Here is a 25,329-nt window from a genome sequence, read left to right as displayed (position 1 = left end):
ATGGGGAAATGGTCCTTGGCGCCTTCTCTAGCACTGAAATTGTCATACGTTTCCAACAAAGCTGGTGATGTATTTCTGTCTGACACCACCACAGTATCATCTTTTGTCATGAAAGATGTATTTGCTAAGTAAAGAAACAGCGCAAATTCGTATCCAGCAAGGGCACGATAACCGGTTGATTGAGCTCTAAACCGTCATTGTCGTCACTATGTAATGGACTGACTGTTCTTGAACACCAAGACTAAGTCCAAGACTTGGCGGATGCATCACCAATATGAATCTCTGTGCTGCTGATACATCCATGCTTAAATCTTCCGAATAGCCTAAATACAGCATTTTCCCCTGCCAGGGAGAGAGCAGTACCACCCAGCAATCAGGGAGAGGCTCGAGGCCCTGTGGATGTTCAAGTGCAAACAATCTGTCGATGATCTTGTAGCCTTTCACGTTGCGAGAGTAAGATTCTGTCGTGTTATGAAGGGTGAATGAAGAGAGAAACCCTTGTATTATCACCAAATAGGTGACGTCCAACTATGTGGCAACCGACAGCCATCGGTTGGCGCAGCGACCATGAGGGTCCGAAACCTCACACCTGCGTCACTGCCATGGCTACCGAGTCGCATGGGCCAGGCCCATGTGTATGTTTATGTTCGTTACATTCTTTTGACGCCGTATGATAATCATATTGACAGACTTACGTAATTTCTGTGGCAATGCTGTGACTGCGAGAAGACTCGACTGTTAAATTTCTACTGGTAACATAGCGTGGAGTTAAACATAGGTCATGTCACGTCGCGTCACACCCCATTGGTGCTTGTCTTTTGTGATGGATAAATACGAGTGCTATTCAGAAATTTAGGAACGATAGGTCGCAAAATGGAAACCACAGTGAAAATCAGAACTGTTTTATTTGCAACAGTTAGCTACAACTTCCAGCTACTGATCTCCATAGCCGCCGATCCGACGTAGACGTTTGTCGTAGCTTTGTGCCAACTTTCCAATACCCTCGTTACAGAAGGCAGCCGCCAGTGCTTTCCGCCAATTCTCTACGCTGGCCTACTGCTCGTTGTCTGTGCCAAAATTTTGTCTTCATAGCTAGCAGTTCATGTGGCAGAGATGAAACTCAGAGGCAGACAATTACGGGCTGTATTGTGAGTAATCAAACATTTCCAATTGAAAACGATGCAGGAGCATCTTCATTGACCCTACAGAATGCGGTTGAGAATTGTCTTGAAGAAGAAAACGCAAGACAGTTATGTAATGTTGGTTGCATAGCTTCAGGCGAAATTTATCACCAGGTCCTCGTACTTGGCGGGAGACACTATTGTTCTGGGTATCTTTATGTGCTCCCTGTGTGCTCAGAATTAAAAAGAACGACGTAACGCGATTGACAGGCATACTATAGACACTGTCCAACACACCTGTGCAAAACTTCACCGGATTTTCACTGTGGTTTCCATTTCGCGACCGATCGTTCCTTACTTTCCGGATAACCCTCGTATTACAACAGCATTTCCTTAACATGACGAATCGTATCACCATTAAAAAGTACATCGTATCCAGTCAGGTGGATTTCAGGCAGGAAGGTCCTTTATTATTTTTGTAATGAGCGATGGGATTATCTTGACCAACCAAGGAGAAGTAACCTAAACAATGATTGAGCCTTTCGCTTTAATCATCATTATTTAAAACTAGGATATGGCGTTCCACACTTACTGAGGAGATGCCAAGTGGAACTTTTGGGACTTACGACTTACCTGTGACCTCGTGTCGCCTGGATATAGCACTGTCTGTAGCATGTGATTAAAAAAAAACAAATCACGACGAAAGATATTGCAAAACGTTTCAGCACCTCACTGGGAATGCTACAGCAGTGCTCCTAAACTTTATGACTTGATAAGGAAGACAGGACAGTTCACCAAATGGTGAAAGGAAACTGTCTTAATTTCTCTCTTTAAATCTGGAAAGGATTGCACATGCCCCAGTAGGTATTACAGTGCTGCCCTCTGGTTGCGTAGGTAGGACACAAAAGTAGATGATTTACTGATAACACGACCCTGCTGGAACTGGCTACAAAGCAGACATTCCTGCACAGGAGTAATCTAAATAGGTGTTTCCTTTAATGTACAGAATGCCTACGATGCTACTTAGAAGTATAATAGCCTTGGATATCCGTGCGTGGAGTTTGGTAGTCGTCATCATATTATTTCTGTCTTATTACAGTTTTTTCTCTCCCCATGTTCTTTCAGATGTCGATCCAGTTATTTTCTTGGTGATACTTTTGAACAAGAGAGCTGTGTCCACGGAGTGAGGTGGCGTACTGGTTAAGGCACAGGTGTCGCATTTGTTGGACTAACGTCCAGCCATTCTGATTTATGTTTTCTGTTATTTGGCCTAAATATTTGGCTTTTACATTCTTTGTAATGACCTCATTGTCTGTGCAACGATCCTTTAAGAACGATGTCCTACAATATAGCGTTTTAAATGTAACAACGACTTTGATAATTATTATCACTGTTATGGCTATGTTAAGGGGATCCTTGAAGTGTTTTTATCTGCAGAAAACCTTTGATTTTTGGATCAACTTACAACCTTGCAGCATACGTACACCAACTGCAGATGAGAGGCTGGAAAAGTAGCCTGAAAAACTTGGTTTTAAATTACCTGCTGCAAATTTGTGTTTTTTCGCCATTCATGTAATTTTAATCTTTCCCGAACTAGAATGAGGGACACATTTTAAATCACAAGCTTACGTGCTGATGCCTCTTGTAAAGGATCTGACAACTCTGTACCTTCAGCAAGTAATGTAATTAAGATAAATTGAGAGTCTTGTTTGCTTATTTTCTAAATAGATAAACATATATTTCTGTGAAATAACTGCAATAATAAAGAATTAATCTTCTGTTTTTGTTGCAGGTGCGACACACCCCATGAAGAAAATGGCCTGGATGTATTTCTCAAATAGGGTTTGTTAATGAACATGAATAGAGAACGTAGCTAAGGGAAGCTGTTATGGAGAGCAAATCTAAGAAAGGGGAAAAGATAGAAAATAAGGACGATAAGCCGGAATTAGCATGGGTGGAAACAGTGCTTGGTGAAATGAAAAATGAATTCAATAAGCAGTTATCGTTTGCTAGCTACAAAACGGATTATGGTTCCAAGAAAAACAGTGCCAGTAGTGTTTCGACGAAGAAGATCGATACACGGAAAGCAGAATCTGCAAAAGGTGCAAACAAGGAACGTAAAAAATCTGCTCCATCTCACAAATCTGGTGGTTCGAAATCCTCAACAGGAAAGTCTGTTCACAGTAAACCTGGTACTTCAAAAACTAATAATACTAAACAGCATTCCAAACAAGTTGTAATTGTGAAGCCGCTTCCTGTGAAGCAGGCAACTACAAAATCAACAAGCAGCAGCCCTGTAGCAGAAAGAGCGAGTAAAAATGCCAGCACCAGGAAGTCTACTGTGCTTACAGGTACAGATTCCTCTAGCAAGGGGTATACCAAGAAACAGGATAGAATCACTACTGCCCCCAGTGCTACAACAACAAAACGTGGAACATCATCCACAGAATCAGCTGACAAGAAAAGTGATAAGAAATGTGATGTAAACATGGGTGGCAATCATCTTTCTGGTATAAAACAGAATGTTTGTAAAGCAGTTAGTGACAAGCTGACTGTAGCACCTGTAGTAGCGGCTGTTTTTAATACTGGGAATAAGATGTCTGTTGAGAGCTCCACCACTGTCATTCCTGAGACCACCAGAACTAAAGCAGTCACAGTTAGTGATATGATTCGTTCTAACAGCAGAACTGTCACCACTCCAATCTCTAATACAGCTGCAGCCTCCAAATCCACCTTAAGAGCAACCTCTACTACCCGCCATGCTGCTGCCGCCGCTGCTGCTGCTGCTGCTGCCGCCGCCGCCGCCACCGCCGCCACCACCACCACCACCACCACCACCACTGCTATTACAACTTCTGCCAATAAAGGTGCTGTCGCAACCAGCACTATTAATGTGCTCAACACTGGTACCTCTAGTGATGACTGTGCCACCTTCATCAGTACAGGCACTGCCACTGCACCTTGTATACAAGCCCCTGTAGTCACCTGCACTGCTAGTCCCACAATCCCCAGTATCATCAGTGCCAATGCTCTTTGTACTTCGACTACCACTGACCACAGGACTGGAACCACTGCCCTCTTACTCGTTGCCAGTGCGACCATCCCTACTGTTGTCTCCACTGCCACAACCACCATCACCACCACCACCCGTAATATTACCACTACTAGCAGAACTAGTACCGCATCTATCAATAGTACTTCGAACTCCACGACAAGTACCATTGTCAACAAAAGTGGTACCTTTATTACGTCCCCTAGCACAGAAACTGCTGTCACTACCACTACTGGTTCAACTGTCATTACAGATACCAATCTTGCTGCTGTTAACATCGTGTTCACTGCTGTTACTGCTCTTGCCAGTAGCAGTACCACTTCTGCTAAATCTGCCATGAAAGTTACCACTAACGCCCATACTGCCCCTGCTACCATCATAACTGCCATCGCCACCAGCACCAGATCCTCCACCAAACCCACAGTTAGTGCTGTGAACGCAAGAAGTACTTCTAATAGTTCCACATTTAGCACGTGCAGCAGCAGCACCACCACCCCTTACAGAAGCGGTAGCGTGTGTATTGACAGTCCTCCTCCAGCTGCTGTTAACCCTGGTGACACCACCCTTTGTCACAATCACGTGAAAGGGGATAAAGGCAATAAATCTCTACAGTGTTCCGAAAGCACATTTGTCCCAATCATTACCGTAGCAGCAAAGCCAGCTGGTGGAATAAGGATGAAGACTGAAGAAGAAGATGTCACTCATAAAGATGATAGCCATGCAGGTGGAAAAAATAATCAGACAGAAAAGCTCGTCAAACGACAACAGCCCAAAAATACCAAAATATCTGATAATTCAAAGTTTGCGACTGACAAACCAATGACTTGTATATCAGTTGTAACATCGTATTCTGCAGCGAAGAGCTCTGATTCATCGTCTCCAGGAATGACATTACACAAACATCAAGATAAAGGTGCCTCGTGTGCATCAAATTTGCCATGTCCTTCAGAAAGCCCTGCAGTGGTGACTCCTGTGTGTGCTGTGCCCTTAGATTCTAATATGGAAACCTCCAACTCTGGGCTTCTCAAACCCAAAGCGCCTGTCTTGGAAACTCCAATTAAAGAATCTGCAACTTCAGTTCAGAACCAAGGAGAATCTGTGGAACCCTCAACCGTAAATGTGTCATCTCAGGGATCTGCAGAACCTGTACTTAATGTGCAAAATGAAGAACCGTCTTTGACAGTTGAGGAAGAATTGTTTGATGATTGTTCTGAGAAGAGTGAAGAAATTACACTTTTGAACAAAATTGAGAAAGTAGCTTCTGATGCAGAAGACAATGCACCCCGCCTTTTGATTACTCTGAAACCAGGAGAAGCTGGAGGTGAATCGATATTAAGTTGGAAAGGCTGTAGAGAAGTTATTGGTAATGATGGCGTATGGTCTTTAGCAAATGTTGAGACTGTAGATGATAATGTGGAAAATACTACAGTTAAGGGTAAACGGTCTTTGAGGAGTAAGGTGCCACAGAAACCTGTTCCGGAGCCGGAAGTAGTAGGTGTAAAACGTTCAGCGAGGCGTAGGTCAAGGGACTACCATTGTGAAACTGTGTTGCAGAGTGCTATTGCAAGGAAGGAGAAGTCATTTAGCAGTTTAGTTCAGTATGATGAGAGAGCTGCTGCAAACCGCATCTCTCGACAGAACATGAAATCTGCTGCTGGTAAGCGTGCTGCGGCTGAGGCCAAAAAGTTGAGAGGTAAAGGTGCCAAAGCAGCTCAGAAGAATTTGACTACCCAAGAGCAACTAAAAAATTTAATAAATCTGAAAAAAGCAAGGAAGTCAGATATCCAGACTAGAACAGTTACAAGATCACAGCTGTTTTCTAGTTTCGGAATCACATCTCCCGTTTATAATGAAATCTCAATGGATATTTGTTCTCAGAGAACTTCCAATTTGTCTATGAACTCCAGTGCACAGACTTACACTAAAACTGGAAAGAGGCGATATAAACCTTACAAGGGATTAAGATACTCTCTCAGTAGCAACAATGCGAAGAAAAATAAGCTTACACGTCATCAACGAACACTGAGTGATGCAGACAGAGCCGGTAATGAAATAGTTGGTAGACCAATGGTGGCAAGGAAATCAGACAGATCACAAACACTTAAGGCCTTTGAAACTGGTACTTACGCACTTGCAGCTGAGGACTTCTCTCTCTTCAGGAGTGGACCTCCAAATCTACCTCGCTCCATGAAGAACAGCCGTGTTGCAGATGTGTATGGTATGTAGTTTGTAACTAAGTTTATTGTAGTCTGCACTCTACAAAAAGCTAAGTATTGCTCATTCAAGCATGCATGTGCTAAGCAGATTGATTTCAATGTCAGTTATTATGAGTCTTAAACTTTGCTGAATGAAATAGATAATTTAAGGCTGCTAAAGCAGTAATATTAATGGCAGACAAATGAAAATGGAACATAAACGTAGGTATGAATGAACGGAAAAAACTGGTGCCACTACCGACTAATAGCTATACTGAGATGAATAGTCAATGAAGGCAACACAACCTCATTTTCATTTTCCAATGTTTTTATTTCTTTACTTCACCGGAAGTGAGGTAAACATTCTGGGAATTAAGTAATATGTGTGTAAATCAGAACGCGCGTTTCACTTTTTAGCTACCAAGAGTATTTGATGACATGAAACATATCTTTTCCTGTCTCCCTCATATGATGAATACAGTAGTCTATTCCTGCTCATGTATGCTCGAATGCTATAAAATTTCCTAAATCGGTATTTGGCATTACTGCGACTATGTTTGGTACTGTTGTGTGGACGGAAGGCCTTACCAGGTAAAACGGACAAGTCACTGTGTAACAACGTCCTGTTGTAATCGGCTCCATGTGCACTTGATTGTCCAAGATCACCACTGAAAATGAAAATTTTACGTGCAGAAGCATTACAGCAACTGACACAACAAAGTATGAGTAACATGGCGGTATGTATGGATCAGCCGCTAATGGAACTTTAGGTGAAAGAACAATTGGCAAAGTGTGTGAGATCACCCTTAACACACACACACACACACACACACACACACACACACACACACAGAGAGAGAGAGAGAGAGAGAGAGAGAGAGAGAGAGAGAGAGAGAGAGAGAGAGTGAGTTCAGAAAAGTGGTTATGAAGTTTTTTCTTTCTTCAGTTGTCGATATGAATGGGCCCTATGAGATACACTGCATGTTCTAATCGAGTTGCGTGCCTATGGAGTGCGACTGGATTCGTGATTCACTGTCAGCGGCTACACTTCGTAGTGACTGATGGGAAGTCATCGAGTGAAACAGAAGTGATCTCTTGGGCTCCCTAGGAAAGTGCTTCAGGCCCTGTGCTATTCTGAAACTAATAATCGATTTAGAAGACTATCTGAGCAGTTCTCCTTTTGTTTGCAGGCGATACTGTCGTTTACCGTGCTGTAAACTCGCCAGGAGGGCAGCACTATTATAAAATTATTTACACAAGAAATCTGCATAATGCGAAAAGTGGCCCTGAACTATAAAAATCTGTGAGATCTTCCACATGAGTACTAAAAACACTCTGTTAAACTTCGGTTACACGATAAATCATACAAATTTAAAGATTGTCAATTCAACGAAATACCTAGGGTTAACGATTAAGAACAACACACAATGGAACCATAAAGCAGAAAATGTTGGGAAGGCGAAACCAAAGACAGCGTTTTATTGACAGAAAGCTTAGAAGATACCCCAGATCTATTAAAGAAGATGCCTACACTACGGTTGTCCGTCCTCTTCTGGAGTATTGCTGTGCGGTATAGGATCCACCCCAGAAGGAATTGACGGAGGCCACTGAAAAACTTAAAGCTCGTGTCGTATTAACGCAAAATAAGGGAGAGAGAGTGTCATGGATATGATACGCAGGTAGGGGTGGCAATCACAAAAAAGACGTTTTTCGTTGCGGTTAAATCTTCCACGAAATTTCGTCACCTACTTTCTCATCTGAATGCGAAAATTGGATGCCTGAGAAAAAAAGCGAAGCACCCAAAAGGGGAGGAGAAAACGAAATGATACTTAACACGTTGAGAAAATACGTGATGCTTTTGCAGTGATTACGAAACTGAGTGAAATTTACAAAGAACTAGGCAGTATCATCCACTTATCAGTGTGACGTTGCACACCCTCTTTTACCAGCATACATGCACTGTCTCGCTGGGAAGGATGTCATAAAGTCATTGACCCTTATCTGAGGCAAAATAGTGCACAAATGTTGTAACTAGTCCTCGACATCGTGAATACTGGCACTGGGATGGAATTGATGTCAGAACTGATCCCGGACATGTTTTATTGGGGACAGGTGTCGAGATCGTGCTGTCCACGGGAGTCCCTAAAAATGACGCAGGCAGTTCATAGAGACATGTGCCACGTGTGGAAGAGAATTGTCCTGTTGAAAAATGGCACCACGTTGCTGTCGCTTGAGGGGTAATACATCAGGCAGCACGATGTCCGTGATGTACAGTTTGCCGCCAGAATTCCCTGTATTACTACCAGCCGTGATTTGAAGTCATACCTGATGGCTCCCCAAGCCATGACATCAGGAACAGCACCACTGTGCCCTTTCAAAAACATTAGAAAAATGGGACTTGTTCCGAAGTCGCCACTACACTCGCCGTCGATGGTAATCTGGAGTAGAGCAGGACCGCGCTTCATCGCTGAACATAGTGCGGCGCGTTTCATCAGCAGCCCTCGAGTACCGGTCACGGCACCGCCCCAAACGCAGGTGTTTGGGTTGTGTTAACGGCAGCATACGCAAGGGGATGTGATTCCATAGGCCGGCTGCTCTGTGGTGCGGGATGACACAGAATGTTGCACTGTCCGCTTCTTGTTCTGGAATGGCAGGCGCAGATTTGAACGGGTTCGATGCGTACTATGGTGATCCTCCATTGTGGTGGTCAGAAGTGGCCGACCAGAACCTTCACGATGAGTAGTATGCTTGCCCTCACTCTCCCATGGAGTCCTGTATCGGACCAATGTAACATCTGAATGCACCCCAAATCTGGATGTTGCACGATTTGACATAGTGGGCAAAAGGAAACCCACGATGAGGCCGCTTCCAGATTCCGTCAGTAACGATGACGTTCTGTCACACGAGTAAATGGCATTCACTGTGACCACTCAACATCTGACGCCCCTTATGTACGAGGGTTATCCAGAAATTAAGTTCCGATCGGTCGCGAAATGGAAACCACAGTGAAAACCAGAAAAGTTTTATTTGCAACTGTTAGGTATACCTTCCACCTACTTCTCTACATAGTCGCCGCTCCAACTTCGAGTTTTGTCGTAGTGTTGTATGAACGTTCCAATATCCTCGTCATAGAAAGCAGCCGCCTGTGCTTTCGGCTAGTTATTTGCACTGGTTTGCAGCTCGTTGTCTGTGGGAAAAATTGTCTCCATAGCCAGCGGTTCTTGTGAGCAGAGATGACTCAGGGGGAGCCAATTACGGACTGTATTGTGGGTGATAAAACACTTCTGATCGGAAACGCTGCAGGAGCATCTTCATTGCCCCTGCAGTGTGCGGCCGAAAACGAGCATGAAGAAGGAACGACTCGACAGTTGTGTTATGTGGGCTGCATGACACAGGCGAAATCTCTAACCAGGCCCTCATACTTGACGGCAGACGCTATTTCCTACGCATTTTTAAGTGCTCACTGTTCACTCAAAACTGAAAAGAGCAACGCGACACGATCGCGGGCATGCTAGAAACACTGCACAAAAGATCTGTGCAAAGCTTTGCCGGATTTTCCCAGTGGTTTCCATTTCGCGACCGATCGGAACTTACTTTCTGGACAACCTTCGTACCCTACGAGGTCTAGTAACAACACTAAACGTAACATTTATGCACTCTGGTGGTCGTTCTGCCTGTCTCAGAGAATTGCTGCTCTATTCGTTTCCATACCCGATGATGGTGTGTACGTGTACGAATATACATTGACATCCGACCATGTTTTTTGGATGCTTCACTTTGTTTGTCAGGCGCTGTATTTTGTTGACTCTGACCTACACAGGGAGAAACGACCATTGTAATAAAATCAGAGCTCGCACAGATTTAGATGTTAATTTTTCCCACGTGCCGGAGGTTAGAACGGTCGAGAAATTGAAAGTGGTTCTGTGAACCTTCTAGCAAGTACTTAGGTGTGAATTCCAGAGTAACTGTGTATAAGTAGATTCTTAGGACGAGAAACAAAATTTAAAAAAGCCCTATCAGCAACGAAAATGCTCACAATGAGATGTTAAAAGCAACGAGAAACAGTTTTATTTCTGATGGGAACACCTCAGTGTACATTCGAAAAACTGTTGCTGTTACTTCTACAGTTTTTGCAGCCTCAAGAAAGATGTTAGTAAACACAGTTTTTAGTTGGAATGCTGTCAACAGCTTGAAGAAGGATAACCATTAACCTCGGAGGATAATAAATTTTGAAATTTGTGAGGTTACTTTGGGGACGATAAATCTAAAGTAACATTTTATGATGTCTGAACTGATTTCATTTGTCTGCCACTAAAAAAATTATAATGTAATTTCTGAAATGACGCCAATATTTTGTGTATGATGTGATACGTTGCTACTGCTGCCTGCTCACGTCGTAATATTGCTTGCTTTAAATGCTGTTATGCTTGCGACGGTCTCTGTGTGGAAAAAGTATTATAAAACAATCGCAGTGTTGTAAAAAATACGAAGCACAAAGTACACATCGAACTAAACAAATTTTCATTGAGTGACACTGCATCCAGTGCATGTTTACGTGTATTTCTCTTATTGTTATTCATGTTGCTTGTCGGTGTTACCTGCCAGTAGCGTCAGTTTCATATTTCAAAAATTTTTATTTATTTGCTTTTATTGTCCTAACTCGTCTCGTCCTCTTCATTCTTTTTATTGCTACGCACACCAGAAAATTTTATTTCATTAATTTAAACAATATTCACTACCAGAGAGAAGTAGCAAATGGGACATATGATACTGATTCTTGGAGTAACTTAAACGTGTTGCAACAGAAACCTGTATCCGAAGATTTGTTTTTAAAACTGGGAAAATAACAGCACACTTGAGTAAAAGTATTTTTTGACCTCTGTGAAAATTTCTTTACCATCACTCAGAACTTTACACACATTGTATGACTGTTTTGCTTTTATCACCCAAGATAGCTGAGAATATAGCTTATATATAGTTTTAGTAAATAAAACAGCCAAGAGTCAGATACGTCTATCATGTTTCACTGCACCATATTGGTCGTGGTAAGGGCGTTATCTATAACCAAGTAGGTGAAATACCACAGTGATGGAAAATTATTGCAGATTTACGAGATTTTAAAATTATCTCTGTCAGTCTGTCACACAATTAGAATAAGTTTAAAAATAGTTGAAGTTACACACACTTCAGCTGTCACAACTAACTGTAAAACTATGAAATATCAAGAATTCAGCGTGTGCTGTAAAAATTGAGATTTTGAGTATTTTCACCAAAGAGTGAGCAACAAGTGGATAAATGTAAATAAAACAAAGTAAGTTTAAAGCCTGTTCTGTGATCATTTGAAACTGATGCCAAACAGGGTTAAGTTGTAATCTCGGCCGACATAGATTTTCTGAGGTCTGCCCAAAGTACTTAAATGAATGTTGTGATGGATCCTTGAAAAACGTCGCCTCCAGTCCTTTCCTCGGGTTCATTCAGCTGAGTCATTGGCCCACAAGTAAAGATATCGGTATCAACCAAATACTGTGTCTTAAAAAACGTATAGAATAGTCGAGAAGGAAACAGTAAATATAGGTTCCAAACCGAATAACACAGTTCAGTACTAAAAGAGAGAAATGGAGGCCCTTTAGAATCTGTGAGTCGTATATCAGCTTCCTTTATAAGCTCTGGTGCGTATGTAAGCTTAAGTATTAGATACCGTAAGCTTCGTTATTATAAATTTAATTTCAGAGGAGTCAGCATAATAATAATAAGAAACTTTCATATCTTCTTCGAAGAGAACTGAAGACCTTAGAAGAACGTACTTAGTTCACAGATGCGAAACACACAACGAGAGGCACCAGCAATCATCTGATGTAAAAACAGACAAAACATTTTTAAATAGTGTAAAAACTTTTCCTCAAATTCTATTAAAATATATGTTTTCCTGAGAATTTGTGAAAATTGTGGCGCCATTATGGCGACATGTGAACCGTAAAGATAGAATATTTCGTCTGCAGACGAACGATCTCCCTCAATCTCCCCCCCCCCCCCCCTCCTCTTACCCCTACTCTCTTCCATATGCTAGCTACCTCGATGGAAAACTGCCTCCGTATATCGGGGTAGATTGAACTCACGGCATTGTAGATGAAATCTAGCGCATGCATGTCCTGCGTGTGGAAATAACGAGTTGATACTAAGCAGATGGTTATGACTTCCGAGGCTAAAATCATCAACGTTTTTCAATTTAGAGGACAGCCGGAAAAATGATATGTGGCAAAATTGCTATTTCGTGAATGTGGATTTATGAAGGTTATTCCATTAATAGACAAGATGCGATATTCTTGAATTACTCGACGTCATAGCTTTCTGACTTTCAGTATTACAATAAACATCAGGTTGTATTCACTCGGCGGCATTAGTGATATTATTAAATACTTAAACATTGATAAATCTATCTGTACAGCGACCACTTTTCATACATTGACACAGAGATGTGGTCCGAACCATGTCTTCGTACAAGCTGACCAATTTCGGCGGCTGTAAATTAATAAGGCAAGTCTGTAACATAGCTCGTCTGTCATCGGGTGTTGATGGTTCATTAACTTACTAATTTGATTCAGTGTTTCGTTGGATGTGGTAGGTATTAAATGACGGTAAATTTACTATGGTTACTGTCATTTTCCTCCTTTCATTACTATTTAATTACAGTCAGATTTATGTTTGGTGCCGAAACATAATGAACCACCGCAGTATGTTTCAAATTTTTTTGACAGCTGATCCCACGGTATGTAATTTCCACTTTGTTCTGGCTGGAAGATATGGAGGCTGGTGTTACGCTATACGTAGGCAACTGCGCCTGCAACGTGAGAACTTTTGCTGCCGTGACTGATATTTATTAATGAAACGCAACTGTCTACATAAAATTTAGCACCAGATGAAATACGTCCAAACTGCAAACCTTATGTGACCAAAAAGTCGCAAGAGTAGCAGTGCGGAATGAACAAACTTCGCTTTCCTCAGTGTGTGCAGCCACTGTACGTGTACTACGTTCATCCTATCAAGCGTCTGAGAAATAGAGGGGACACGTAAGCAGGAACACTTAAATGACACTAAAATAGAAACTGATATTGCATTAGTTAAATGTTCAGTAAAGATACTTAGTGCTACAGATTAAGTATAAATTCTCACAAACTCAGCTTTGAATAATGGCTGTAACAGTGCTGCTGCACGCAGTTATTTTGGTTACCAAGGCTGGCAGTAGACGCAGATAAAACGCTTGCGACTCCAAGGCACCCGGGTTGTGCCACTTCAGAACTTGGAATCGGAGTGCTTGTGCAAATATATACTTACAGACTAGAAATCGCGGATTAGTACTGACCATTCATGGTCAACTACGGTGCTTGGGATAATCCATAACGATTGTACGAGTACCAGGCATGTGGCACTGACTTACGTAATAATACATTTTAATGCAGGACCTACTAGATATACAGCGAACTACGTTTTGACTGGTATACTAATTTTGGTAGTGGTTCCTTCCCTGAATAATGGTCCTTTGACATTATGGGATTTCCTACACTGATCAGTGAAAGGGGACTGTTGTGTGAAAGAGTATGAAGATCCGTTCTGTTGGTTCACTTATACGGCTTGGAGCTGTCCCACTCAATAACAGCCAATGCACACTCTTGTTTTGACGAATGTTGCTTAGAATTTCGAGCAATTGTTTCGATACGATCCTAGTCTAAAATAAAATCAGTTAAGCAGTTGCGGAGTATGATAGTCCTATTTACCTTCTTGAAGGCAGATGCTACAATGTACGGTTTATTATTTTTCTGTTTACTTGCACTTACTTGCAGAGTTGATTTCGGATTGAACTGGTGCATTCTGTAGAGATAGAGGCGTACCAGGCACCTGCCCCATATGGTAACTTAAAAAACTTGTGGAGGGTGCTAGGTTGCTCCGATATCCCGTAATCTCGTATCTTTTCGCTAGGCGATAGTCCGTAACTGTATCAAATGGAGGTCAATGGGAGCCATCACGATGGATACCATTATTTATTGCCTTCTAGATCTCGTAGGCGAAAAGAGCGAGCCGTGTCATAAGATCATTGTTTGCGGAATCCATGTTGATTGTTGCAAAGGAGATTTTCGTTCTCCAAAAAGGCCATATTACTGGGGCATAAAATGTGTTCCACAATACTACAGCACACTGATGTCAGCAAAATAGCCCTTAGTTACTCGCATCTGTCTGACAACCCTGCTTGGAAACGGAATGGCTCCAACAACAAAGCCACAGATAATTTCCCTCCATTATCATAGATTAACTGATAGTGTTCCATCGCTAATGATCTCATTGTTAATGGAACTTTAATCTCGAAACTTCCTTCATTTTCCCTCGGCTTTCATTTTTCATATAGATCTTATTCTGGTGATTTCTTGGATTTATAATCAGTGACATGATTCTTTGTAGGTACTTTCCCCTTTTGCGCTTTTACTAGCCCACATTACGACATGTCAGCTTCAACTGACGGCCTGGATCGGCTTTCGCAATAGGGCTCTCTATCGTGGTGCATTTTGAACAACAAGTCGGACAAGATTGTAAGGACTGCATTTTGTAAGAGCTGTGGAGTGCGTGACATAATATACGAACAGACTAACAACATTGCGAAAAGTCGATCGACGCATGGTTGAGGAGCTGCAAGACATGGCAAATAAGACACCATGGAAACTAGCCGTAAGGAATACGTTACATGATACGGAATAATTAGTAAAACCTGATGTGCTTGTAAAGAGAACCACAGCTGAACTGCGACCGATGTACAACATGCAGTTTAAGAAGATATAGTGTGTAATAAAATTATAATTAGATTTTTCGGATGGGATTGTTGGATGCGTATGAAATGTGAGACTGTAAAGCAAATGTAGAGCGTGTCTCACTTTTTTTTTAGCAACAAACGAAATAAGCTTCTCGTATGTTCTTCAGTTGTCTTATGGAACCAGAAGATGGCATGATGACACATATAAGCACGGTTCTAAGATCTCGTTTTGCGTATGAAAAACGTGAATGTCAAGCTGAACGACTGTTCGCCCTAGGCGAAGTCCTGCATACATTGCCATTTGCGTCGTACGTTGTGGACAAAATCGAACATAAATAGAACTTCTCGAACTTGTTTGGTGTGCTGACATCCGACGAAAGGCGTTGCCATCAGCATGTCGTCATAAGGGAAAGAGAAACATTTATCATTGCTGGTAGTGAAGTGAAAGCTTAAAGAGACAGTGGGGCAAAATGCAGATTATGACCTGGCAAACGTTTTGCTGCTAAAAATTCCGACATTCAAAGTAATGTTTATGTGCTCGTGTTTGTCGTATAATAAACGTAACTATAGTGTTTTAACAAAAAGTGAAATGAAACAAATGCCGTCAATACTTACGACACTACGTTTGGAGACAGAAAGCGACACTTCTCTTTGGTTTATATGCTGTGGGGAAACCGATGGATTGGTTTGAGTGTTACGAACAGTTTTCAGAGCGGTCCAGAATCAGTATTCGTGACATCTGAAAGATGTGAAAAAAGTGAAGCAAATACCGAGTGCTGGTGGGAGTCATGTGCAATCAAAAAAGTTCTTTAATGTTCCTGGTACGACAAACTTACTAAATTTCCTGGCAGATTAAAACTGTGTGCCGGACCGAGACTCGAACTCGGGACCTTTGTCTTTCGCGGGCAGCTACCCAAGCACGACTCACGCCCCGTCCTCACAGCTTTACTTCTGCCATTATCTCGTCTCCTGCCTTCCAAACTTCGCAATAGCTTTCCTGCGAAACCTTGCAGAACTGGCACTCCTTGAAAGAATAATGGGGAGACATGGCTTAGCCACAGCCTGGGGGTTATTTCCAGAATGATAGAGCACTTGCCCGCGAAAGGCAAAGGTCCCGAGTTCGAGTCTCGGTCCGGCACACAGTTTTAATCTGCCAGGAAGTTTCATATCAGCGCACACTCCGCTGCAGAGTGAAAATCTCATTCAAGAAACTTATTGATACTTACTTTAGACGGAAAATTTAGTTCAGGCTACAAAGTTTTACATGGAAATTTGTCAAGGCTCATTACATTCGTCATGAACAGTTGTTTAAAAGCTAATTGTGATCAAGACGTCTGAGTTTGAAGTAAATTTGTGTTCGGAACAAAGTTCGTAGCGTTGACACGGAAAATTGGGCCATCAGGACAAACGTTGTGGTCAGAAAGTTTTATAACAGTATTGTATTAATGTTGACAGTGAATTCTGTGGAGCTTTTGCTGGGAGGAAGCAATAAGGGGACAGTTTTACTTAATGTAATCAACAAAAGAACTGTGTGCTATTACTGATGATGGTATTTGTTGTGCCATAGAATACCCTTTTTGTGCTTCGCATGTTACTTTTCGAGGTAAAGAATCGTGTATATCCTTTAAAAAAGTCAAACATCAGACAGGACATCTGGTACGTTAAAACTTGTGCGGAACCATTAAGTTTGCCAATAAACAACGTCTCAGTGCGACGAAGGAGTAACAGTTGGTAGTGGAAAGCTTGAAGACAACTTAAGGTCGTGTTGCGTAAAATCTGCTGATGGTGAATCTAGACAGTCCACAACGAAATGTTTGTGCAGGTTGTACCAGCAATGTAGTTTTAGATTTTTCAGGAACTACAATTTCTTTTTCTTGATGGATTTGACCAAGTTCATTTCGGCAGAGGTAGTGAATGTTGGACATATCGTTTTTCTGGTATTTAGTACGAAGACCGATGTGATTCAGCTTTCGTGGGCAGGCCTCTACATCTCTGCATGACGACTGCAACCTCATTCATTTGGCCCTGCTTACTGCATTCAAGCTTTGGTTTCCCTCTGCAGTTATCTCCCTTCACTTCTTTCAATTACCAAATTGACGATCCCTTGATGCAATAGGATGTGTCCTGTCAACCGATCCCTTCTTTTAGCAAAGTTCTGCCACAAATTCCTGCTTCTTCAAAGCCTTCTATTCCATTCTTGTTTGAACTGTTTATTTTCTACGTATCACGTCCGTACAAGGTTAGAAGTCCCAACAAGTATCTTCAGAAAACACTCCATAATATTTAAATTTACATTAGATGTTAACAAATTCCTCTTGACCAAAAATGAGTTTTTTGAAATTGCCACATCTGCATTTTATAACCCAAATGGCAAAACTCGTCTAGTCATTTTACTGTCTCATGTCTACTCTCATTCCTTCAGCACGGCTAGATTTAATTCGACTGCATTCCATAACATTTGTTTTACTTTTGTTCATACTCATCTTATAACCTCTTTTTCAGGCCACTATCCACTCCATTCAACGGCTCTTCCAAGTCCTTTGCTGTCTCTGACAGAATTACAATGTCACTAGCAAACTTCAAAGATTTTATTTCTTCTCCCTGAACTTTAATTCCCTTTCCAAATTTCTCCTTCATTTCCTTTGCTGCTTGCTCATTGTATAGATTTGCAGAGGGCTGAGTGGAGACAGCTCTGTGAAATGAGGATAGCTTTTGGGAACCTGTTAAGCAGCAACAATCCTAGTGAAACATTATTAGAGTTCAACCATCTGTTCTCAATGTTTAAAAGTTGTCATTCTTCCGCACCAGCCTCGGGTGTTGCTCATTCAGCTGCGTGTTGGATTTTAGCTGATGTCTGTCCAGTCAGCTCTGTGGTTGTTTACCCAGGGGAGGTTTAGCGATCCCTGAGCCGCAGTGGGTTGCTGACGAGCAGGCTTGGCCGTTGCCTGGCATGAAGTGCTTCTGAGCTTTCTGCTGGAGTGTCCTTGGTCCCACTCCAAATTCTACGATAACACTTCATAACCCACCCGCGATGTACCAAGTGTTGGTAGTAATGTGGTCGGTTGATCTCCTCCCTGCCCCTAATAGGTTTCAGCACCTGTAGGAGTCTGAGTGTCAAACAGGAATGTCGACCCCGAGAGGCCTGTTGCATGCTTCCGTGTTGAAATTCAACTGTGATGTGGTGTTGTCAGAAGACAGTCAGTTCCTCTATCAGTAGATGGTAGGTCACGAGCGGCATGAAGTTCATCAGGTAAAGGCCATTATCTCGAGTGCATCTTTGGCTAGTTCATAGCCTTTGCTGGTACCTCCAGGACATAGGTTCACTACAATATCGTAATCATAGAATTGAGTGCTAGTATTGCGTATGCCATCAATCACAATGATGAACTCCTAATGAGAGCTGTAACGCTGGAGTATTTAAGGGAGCTAGCATAAGGGTATGACATGAGGCTCAGTTCGTAATGACTGCATGTGTCTTCATTCTGCTGTATTCACCTAACAGCCTGTGAACAGCTGTATCAGTTCCTTGCTATGTGCTCTTGTGACAGAGATAGAGTTTCTTGCAACATATCTTACAAGCCAACCAATATGCTTTTCTCACTTTGGTTTTCTGTTGCTATCTCCTTTCCACTGAATGCGTATCCTCAGCTGACAGACAGTGTCGTAATGTGTCTATGACCTAACCTACTTGCAACATACTTGCTTGCTTCCTGCTTATGCCTCTGTCTGTGGCACGATTTGAGTTTTAATAAAATTTTGTAATTTCTACCTCTTACTATTCTGTGCCACGACTCATCCTTCCTCTTTAAAATAATTCGTCCTGAATTTTCCCTTTCTTTTACTTATTAGTAATTAGTCTATACCTGCCTTTTATTTTAAAGAAAGTACTCTATTACTGTTCCCTGGGTTGCTTCTCAACTAAGTCTTGAATATTTTTAACATAATTAATCTACTTTGTCATTATATCCTGCTTGCATGCACTATTTACATTTCCCAATTACATTACTTATTACTAGTTTGTATCCATTCCACAGGTCTGTGATGGATACTTGACTCAGTTGAGTGAGATACCTTACGCTTTATACAAATGTAAGTTGCACAAATGAACACTAGAACCAAAACTATATTTGTCGTTGATACATTGAAAATAGCTGTATTGTGTCTACATTTCTTGCGATATTGTATCACATGTTGCCCTAATTGGTTGACTGAATGTTGTCCTTTTTCTTAAGTTCATAATTCGTCTAGGGATTCTAGCAAAGCGGAATCTAAGGTATCGTTAATAAAAGTTAGGTTTTGTGTAGGTAATATGTGCGATGGTTCCTCTGACCAGCAAATACGTCAATCATTGTTATCCCCGTGATGGTAGCTGGAAGGTGAAATTGCCTTCCTGCTATGTTACAATTAGTTCATTAATTAGTAGTCCATTGGCCTGCAATTCTAATTTCATTATCACAGGTGGTTTACCATTTTCGTAGCAAGTGATAATTACTGTTTCAGATGTAAATATGGAGTAAATCCAGTGACCTCTAATTTTCTGGAATTTTGGCTGAGGAGCTAATACTTTCTCTCACATTCTACTGCTTCCATTTTTCGTAAGAACAACTGCATTTCACACGACTGATTGTTTGTCTTTATCGCTCTTGTTGAGCAAATAATGACATTTTCTCTAATACAATCTTTTAAATCTACAGACATAATGATATGAGCATCTCTCCGTCTAGAAACTAATAATACTTCGTGAGTTGGTATCTGTATCCATTTCCCAATTGTATTCTATTTAATTGTATACGGTTCTACCGCGAAATATTGGTATTGCGCGTATATTCCTACAACTGGAAATTATATTGTAATGTGCAATCTGGCTTTATCAGTATCCACTCTTACATCAGATATGCGATAAAATAAACCTATGTCCTTACTGTTTATAGGCACGTCATGTTGTCACCCTAAAAGTATCTTTGTTCTTTCTGCAATACCATCAAAATCTGCTGTGGATTTAATAACGGTGCACTCTGTTGTCCCTGAGTAGTGTGACTGCTTCACGCAAAGTTTCAGCCTCAATCCTTTCATCGTCTAATCTGTCTGCTAAGGTCCATAACAATGTAGCTATTACCACTTTCTCATCTAGTTTGCTTAACCGGATTTGTATTTTCTCTAGATCACTATTTAAGACATTCCTGGTTTCTGCTGATGTTATTCTACTTCTGTTATTACGTTTCATACTGTTTTGAAACATTCAGTATTCAGCTCCAGGTTTCGTATACATGTTGCGTGTCAGTGTACTTCTGCTTTCGTATCTTTCTGTAACGCTCACTAAATTCCGAATTCTGATCTTCGCCGAGGATGTAGAGCATATATTATTACTACTAACTTTCAGATCGCGCAGTGATCAGCTTTCAAAAATAAGGGAAATTAGAGCTCGTACTGAGGCGTTCAGACAGTCGTTTTTCCCCCGCGCGATCCACGCGTGGAACAGGGGGGAGGGGGGGGATATGACTTTGGCGCGAATTGTGCCCTCCGCCACACACCGCTTGGTGGCTAGCGGAGTATATATGTAGATACATTTCCAATTGAGCTGTTTCAGTTTTTGGTATCTTCATTATCCGCTGTTCCAAATCCAGTTTTTAACAGGTTCCCTCCTGCGTCTAACCAACCTCGTTTATTGCGTATCAGCATTCATAGTACTATTTCTATTAACTTTTGCAGCTAAGGCGTCAATTTCTCATACGAGAGTTTTAATTCATGAGAGAAAAGGAAGTAGGGCACAACGGTGCTATTCCGCTCATTTCAACTGGAAGCCCTGTATAGCCCGCATCTCGTGGTCGTGCGGTAGCGTTCTCGCTTCCCACGCCCGGGTTTCCGGGTTCGATTCCCGGCGGGGTCAGGGATTTTCTCTGCCTCGTGATGGCTGGGTGTTGTGTGCTGTCCTTAGGTTAGTTAGGTTTAAGTAGTTCTAAGTTCTAGGGGTCTGATGACCATAGATGTTAAGTCCCATAGTGCTCAGAGCCATTTGAACCATTTTTTTGAAGCCCTGTATAATATGACATGAAACTTTTTAAAATCCGTCAATGTGATACAAATACGGTATTTTCATTGTGAATACATTCCAGAACATAAAAGGTCGCAATTCCTTTACAGGAAAAAAGTATGAAACATGCGAAGAAGGCAGAAATCACAGTATATAAAAATCGCGGGGCTATTCCACAGAGTCAAGAGGCTATCCCGGCCAGTGTATTTTAGTGTCAAAATTACAAGCATTTAGCGAAAGTAAACATTTTTCGTCCTTTTGCACCCACATACATTTCGTGGAAACATGTGGCACATTGCTGGCATTTTATACAGAGGAGCTGCCTATAAAACTTGTTACTGCTTGTTTCATATCTTCCTCGGACCATGAAGCATTTGGCCTTACCATCGTGTATGTACGGACCATCCCAAAAGAAACCAAGAAAACGAGTTCTCTAGAATCTCGCAGTAAAACACCTGTTAAACTACTAACTTGACTAAGCGGAAGTAGCAACATGTGTACGGGTTGTAACAGCGCCATGTACAGACATTTCGAAAGACGTTACACATCAGACCGTTGTCAAAAATGTTAGCAATATTTGTTGATACACACACTGCATAACCTGTGTTCTTACACAAGTAACAATAAGAGTTTACGATTTCATACCTAAATTTTTAAGGTTATATTCTTTTAGCTATGGCAATAATCCATCAGAATCCGCTTACCTCTAGAGTTTGTTCTTCTGTTATGTCAATAATGTAACTGAAAACACCCTTACTACACCCACATGAGGCGACACAGGGATACTGGCACACACTGATGGCAAAATGACCTTGACTCTGTGACGAATTTTCGTATTTCAGGTGGATTAGCCCCGCTGTACCCTACCGTCAGTCCACTCCCTCCTTTATCCCAGTACATACACTATGTGATCAAAAGTATCCGGACACCTAGATGAAAATGACTTACAAGTTCGTGGCGTCCTCCATCCGTAATGCTGGAATTCAATATGGTGTTGGCCCACCCTTAGCCTTGATGACAGCTTCCACTCTCGCTGGCATACGTTCAATCCGGTGCTGGAAGGTTTCTTGGGGAATGGCAGCCCATTCTTCACGAAGTGCTGCACTGAGGAGGGGTATCGATGTCGGTTGGTGAGGCCTGGCACGAAGTCGGCAGTCCAAAACATCCCAAAGGTGTTCTATAGGATTCAGGCCAGGACTCTGTGCAGGCTAGTCCATTACAGGGATGTTATTGTAGTGTAACCACTCCGCCACAGGCTGTGCATTATGAACAGGTGCTCGATCGTGTTGAAAGATGCAGTCTACATCCCCGAATTGCTCTTCAACAGTGGGAAGCAAGAAGGTGCTTAAAACATCAATGTAGGCCTGTGCTTTGATAGTGACAACAAGGGGTGCAAGCCCCTCCATGAAAAACACGACCACACCATAGCACCACCGCCTCCGAATTTTACTGCTGGCACTACACACGCTGGCAGATGACGCTCACATGGCATTCGCCATACCCACACCCTGCCATCGGATCGCCACTTCTGTACCTGATACGTCACTCCAGACTAGGTTTTTCCACTGTCCAGCCGTCCAATATTTACGCCCCTTGCACAAAGCGAGGCGTCGTTTGGCATTTACCGGCGTGATGTGTGGCTTATGAGCAGCCGCTCGACCATAAAATCCAAGTTTTCTCACCTTCCGCCTAATTGTCGTAGTACTTGCAGTGGACCCTGATGCAGTTTGGAATTCCTGAGTGATGGTCTCGATAGATGTCTGCCTATTACATATTACGTCCCTCTTCAACTGTCTGCGGTCTCTGTCAGTCAACAGACGAGGTCGGCCTGTACGCTTTTGTGCTGTGCGTGACCCGTCACGTTTCCACTTCGTTGTCACATCGGAAACAGTAGACCTAGGGATGTTTGGGAGTGTGGAAATCTCGCGTATAGACGTATGACGCAACTGACACCCAATCACCTGACCACGTTCGAAGTCGGTGATTTCCGCGGAGCGCCGCATTCTGCTCTCTCACGATGTCTAATGACTACTAAGGTCGCTGGGATGGAGTACCTGGCAGCAGCTGGCAGCACCATGCATCTATTATGAAAGACGTATATTTTTGGGGGTGTTCGGATACTTTTGATCGCATAGTGTAAACAAAGAACATGACAAGTAAAGATAATTAAAAGTAACCAAAGTAACTAACAAATATCATATGTGCACTGTACCTGAAATTTATGCTATTTCCTAGACCTAAATGCATAAGGTACGTTTCTCTGATGTTCCTTTTTCCTTGGTAACATCGGGGATTGGCTGCAACCTTGCTCGACTTCCTACTCAACTACTGCTTCCCTAACATGTACTTCGACGTTTACAGCGGCAGTCTGGTTTCTATACAGGTCGTAGCTAATTATTCGCTCCCTATATTTTGTCCCTGCTGCCTTAAGAATTTCAAAGAAAAAATTGTCAAAAGCTTTATGTAAATTTACAAAATGCTATAAAATAAGGTTTGCCTTTTCTTTAACCCATATTGTAAATCGTAGGGTCAATATTGCCTCGTGCCTTCCTGTATTTTTCTGGAACCTAAACGTGATTTCCCCTATATTTGGTCTCTACCGGCTTTCCAGTTATTTTGTAAATAATTCGTGTCAGTATTTTGCAATCGTGACCTGTTAAATTGATGGTTCGGTAATGTTCACACCCCTCTGTACCTGCTTATTTCGGAATTAGAATTATCACATTATTCGTGTAGTGTAAGGGTATTTCGCCTGTCTCATATATCTTGCATACTAGGTAGAATAGCTCTGTCATTGATGCCTCACCTAAGTAAATTAGTAATGCTGAGGAAATGTCGTTGATTTCATGGGCCTTTTTTCGATGTAATGCTTTCAAAGCTCTGCCAAATTTTTCTCGCGGTATCATCTCTTCAATTTCCTCGACATCTACTCCCTTTAATTGTACTTCCTACTATAAAAGTATGCTATGAACATAAGCATTATGACCACTACCCTCCGCGGGATTGAATACCATGTGAAGGCGTTGTGGGCAAATGATGTGGTAATGAAAGTATATAAGCATAGCAGAAACGAATGATGATGAATAATTCTAGCGCACATGTGTGTACCCACCGACACAAAATACTTTGGCGAAGGACAGACTATTATGACCCAGCGCACGGGAACGAGAATTTGGTAGGCTGTTCGCGTGCTTCTGTCGTGAGCATCTGTGGAAAGTGAATGCAGGACGTTGAGACCACGGGTAGGTGACAAGGTATCGGATGCGCACGCATCATCACAGTATGTGGAGGCCGGAGGCTCGTCCGCTCTACAAAGCGGGACAGACGACGGCCTGTGACAGATGTGACAACTGAGTAGCATGCTACTGCAGACACAAGTGTTTCGGAGCATCCGTCCCCTCTATACATTCATGAGCCAAAACATTATAACCACCTGCTTAGTAGGGTGTTGTTGCGCCTTTGGAACGCAATACAGCAGCGATTGCGTGTTGCATGGATTCGACAAGTCCAGAGATATCTGGCACCACATGTCTATGCACGGGTCACAGAATTCCTGTAAATTGCGAGCGGGTGGTTTGTCGGCGCAGAACTGGCGACCGACAGCATCCCAGGTGTGTTTCGTCAGGCACAGATCAGTGTGACACGGGCAATTATCCTGCTGGAAGATGCCATTGCCATCAGGAAAAACGTCAAGCATGAAGGGATATAGATTGTACTCAGTAATATTCACACAGTCCACAGGTGTGATGGTGCCTCCGATTATCATCTCAGGTTCAGTGGTCGACCAGGTGAATGTCGCCTATAGCATAATACCGCCTCCACCATCCTCCGTTCGTGGCACGGTGCAAGTTTCGAACAATCGTTCGCCTGGATCTGATCTTGGTGATGCCGTACCCACTGCAGTCGTAATTAACAGATGTCATTCGATCAACGTGGGAACACACAGAGGTCGTCTGCTGCAGACCCCAGTGTTCAACTGTGTGCACTGAATGGTGTGCTCGGAGACACTTGCGCCCGCAACAGTACTGTACTCCCTAGTCAGGTCTGCCAAGAACTGCTGCCTGTCCTGCTTTACAGAGCAGGCAACTTCCAACCTCCATATTCTGTGATGAGTGGATGTCCAACATCTTTTA

General features: G+C 42.3%; 1 protein-coding gene across 5 annotated transcripts in view; it reads left to right on the top strand.

Moving 5' to 3' along the window:
• The window catches only part of LOC126183767 (serine-rich adhesin for platelets), a 367,472-nt gene that overhangs the window by 101,342 nt on the left and 240,801 nt on the right, over positions 1-25,329 (top strand). For all 5 annotated transcript variants that reach the window (XR_007536807.1, XR_007536808.1, XM_049926000.1 and 2 more), the window contains exon 2: positions 2,914-6,391. Coding sequence is in view for 3 of the 5 variants with exons in the window: in XM_049926000.1 (XP_049781957.1) it covers positions 3,010-6,391 (3,382 nt within the window). In the remaining 2 variants the exon portion in view is untranslated. The remainder of the gene's footprint in view (positions 1-2,913; positions 6,392-25,329) is intronic.

The sequence above is a fragment of the Schistocerca cancellata genome, chromosome 4, assembly GCF_023864275.1.
Source record: "Schistocerca cancellata isolate TAMUIC-IGC-003103 chromosome 4, iqSchCanc2.1, whole genome shotgun sequence".
NCBI lineage: Eukaryota > Metazoa > Arthropoda > Insecta > Orthoptera > Acrididae > Schistocerca > Schistocerca cancellata.
The sequence above is the reverse complement of the archived record's forward strand: the minus strand, read 5'-3'. Positions and strand labels throughout refer to the sequence as shown.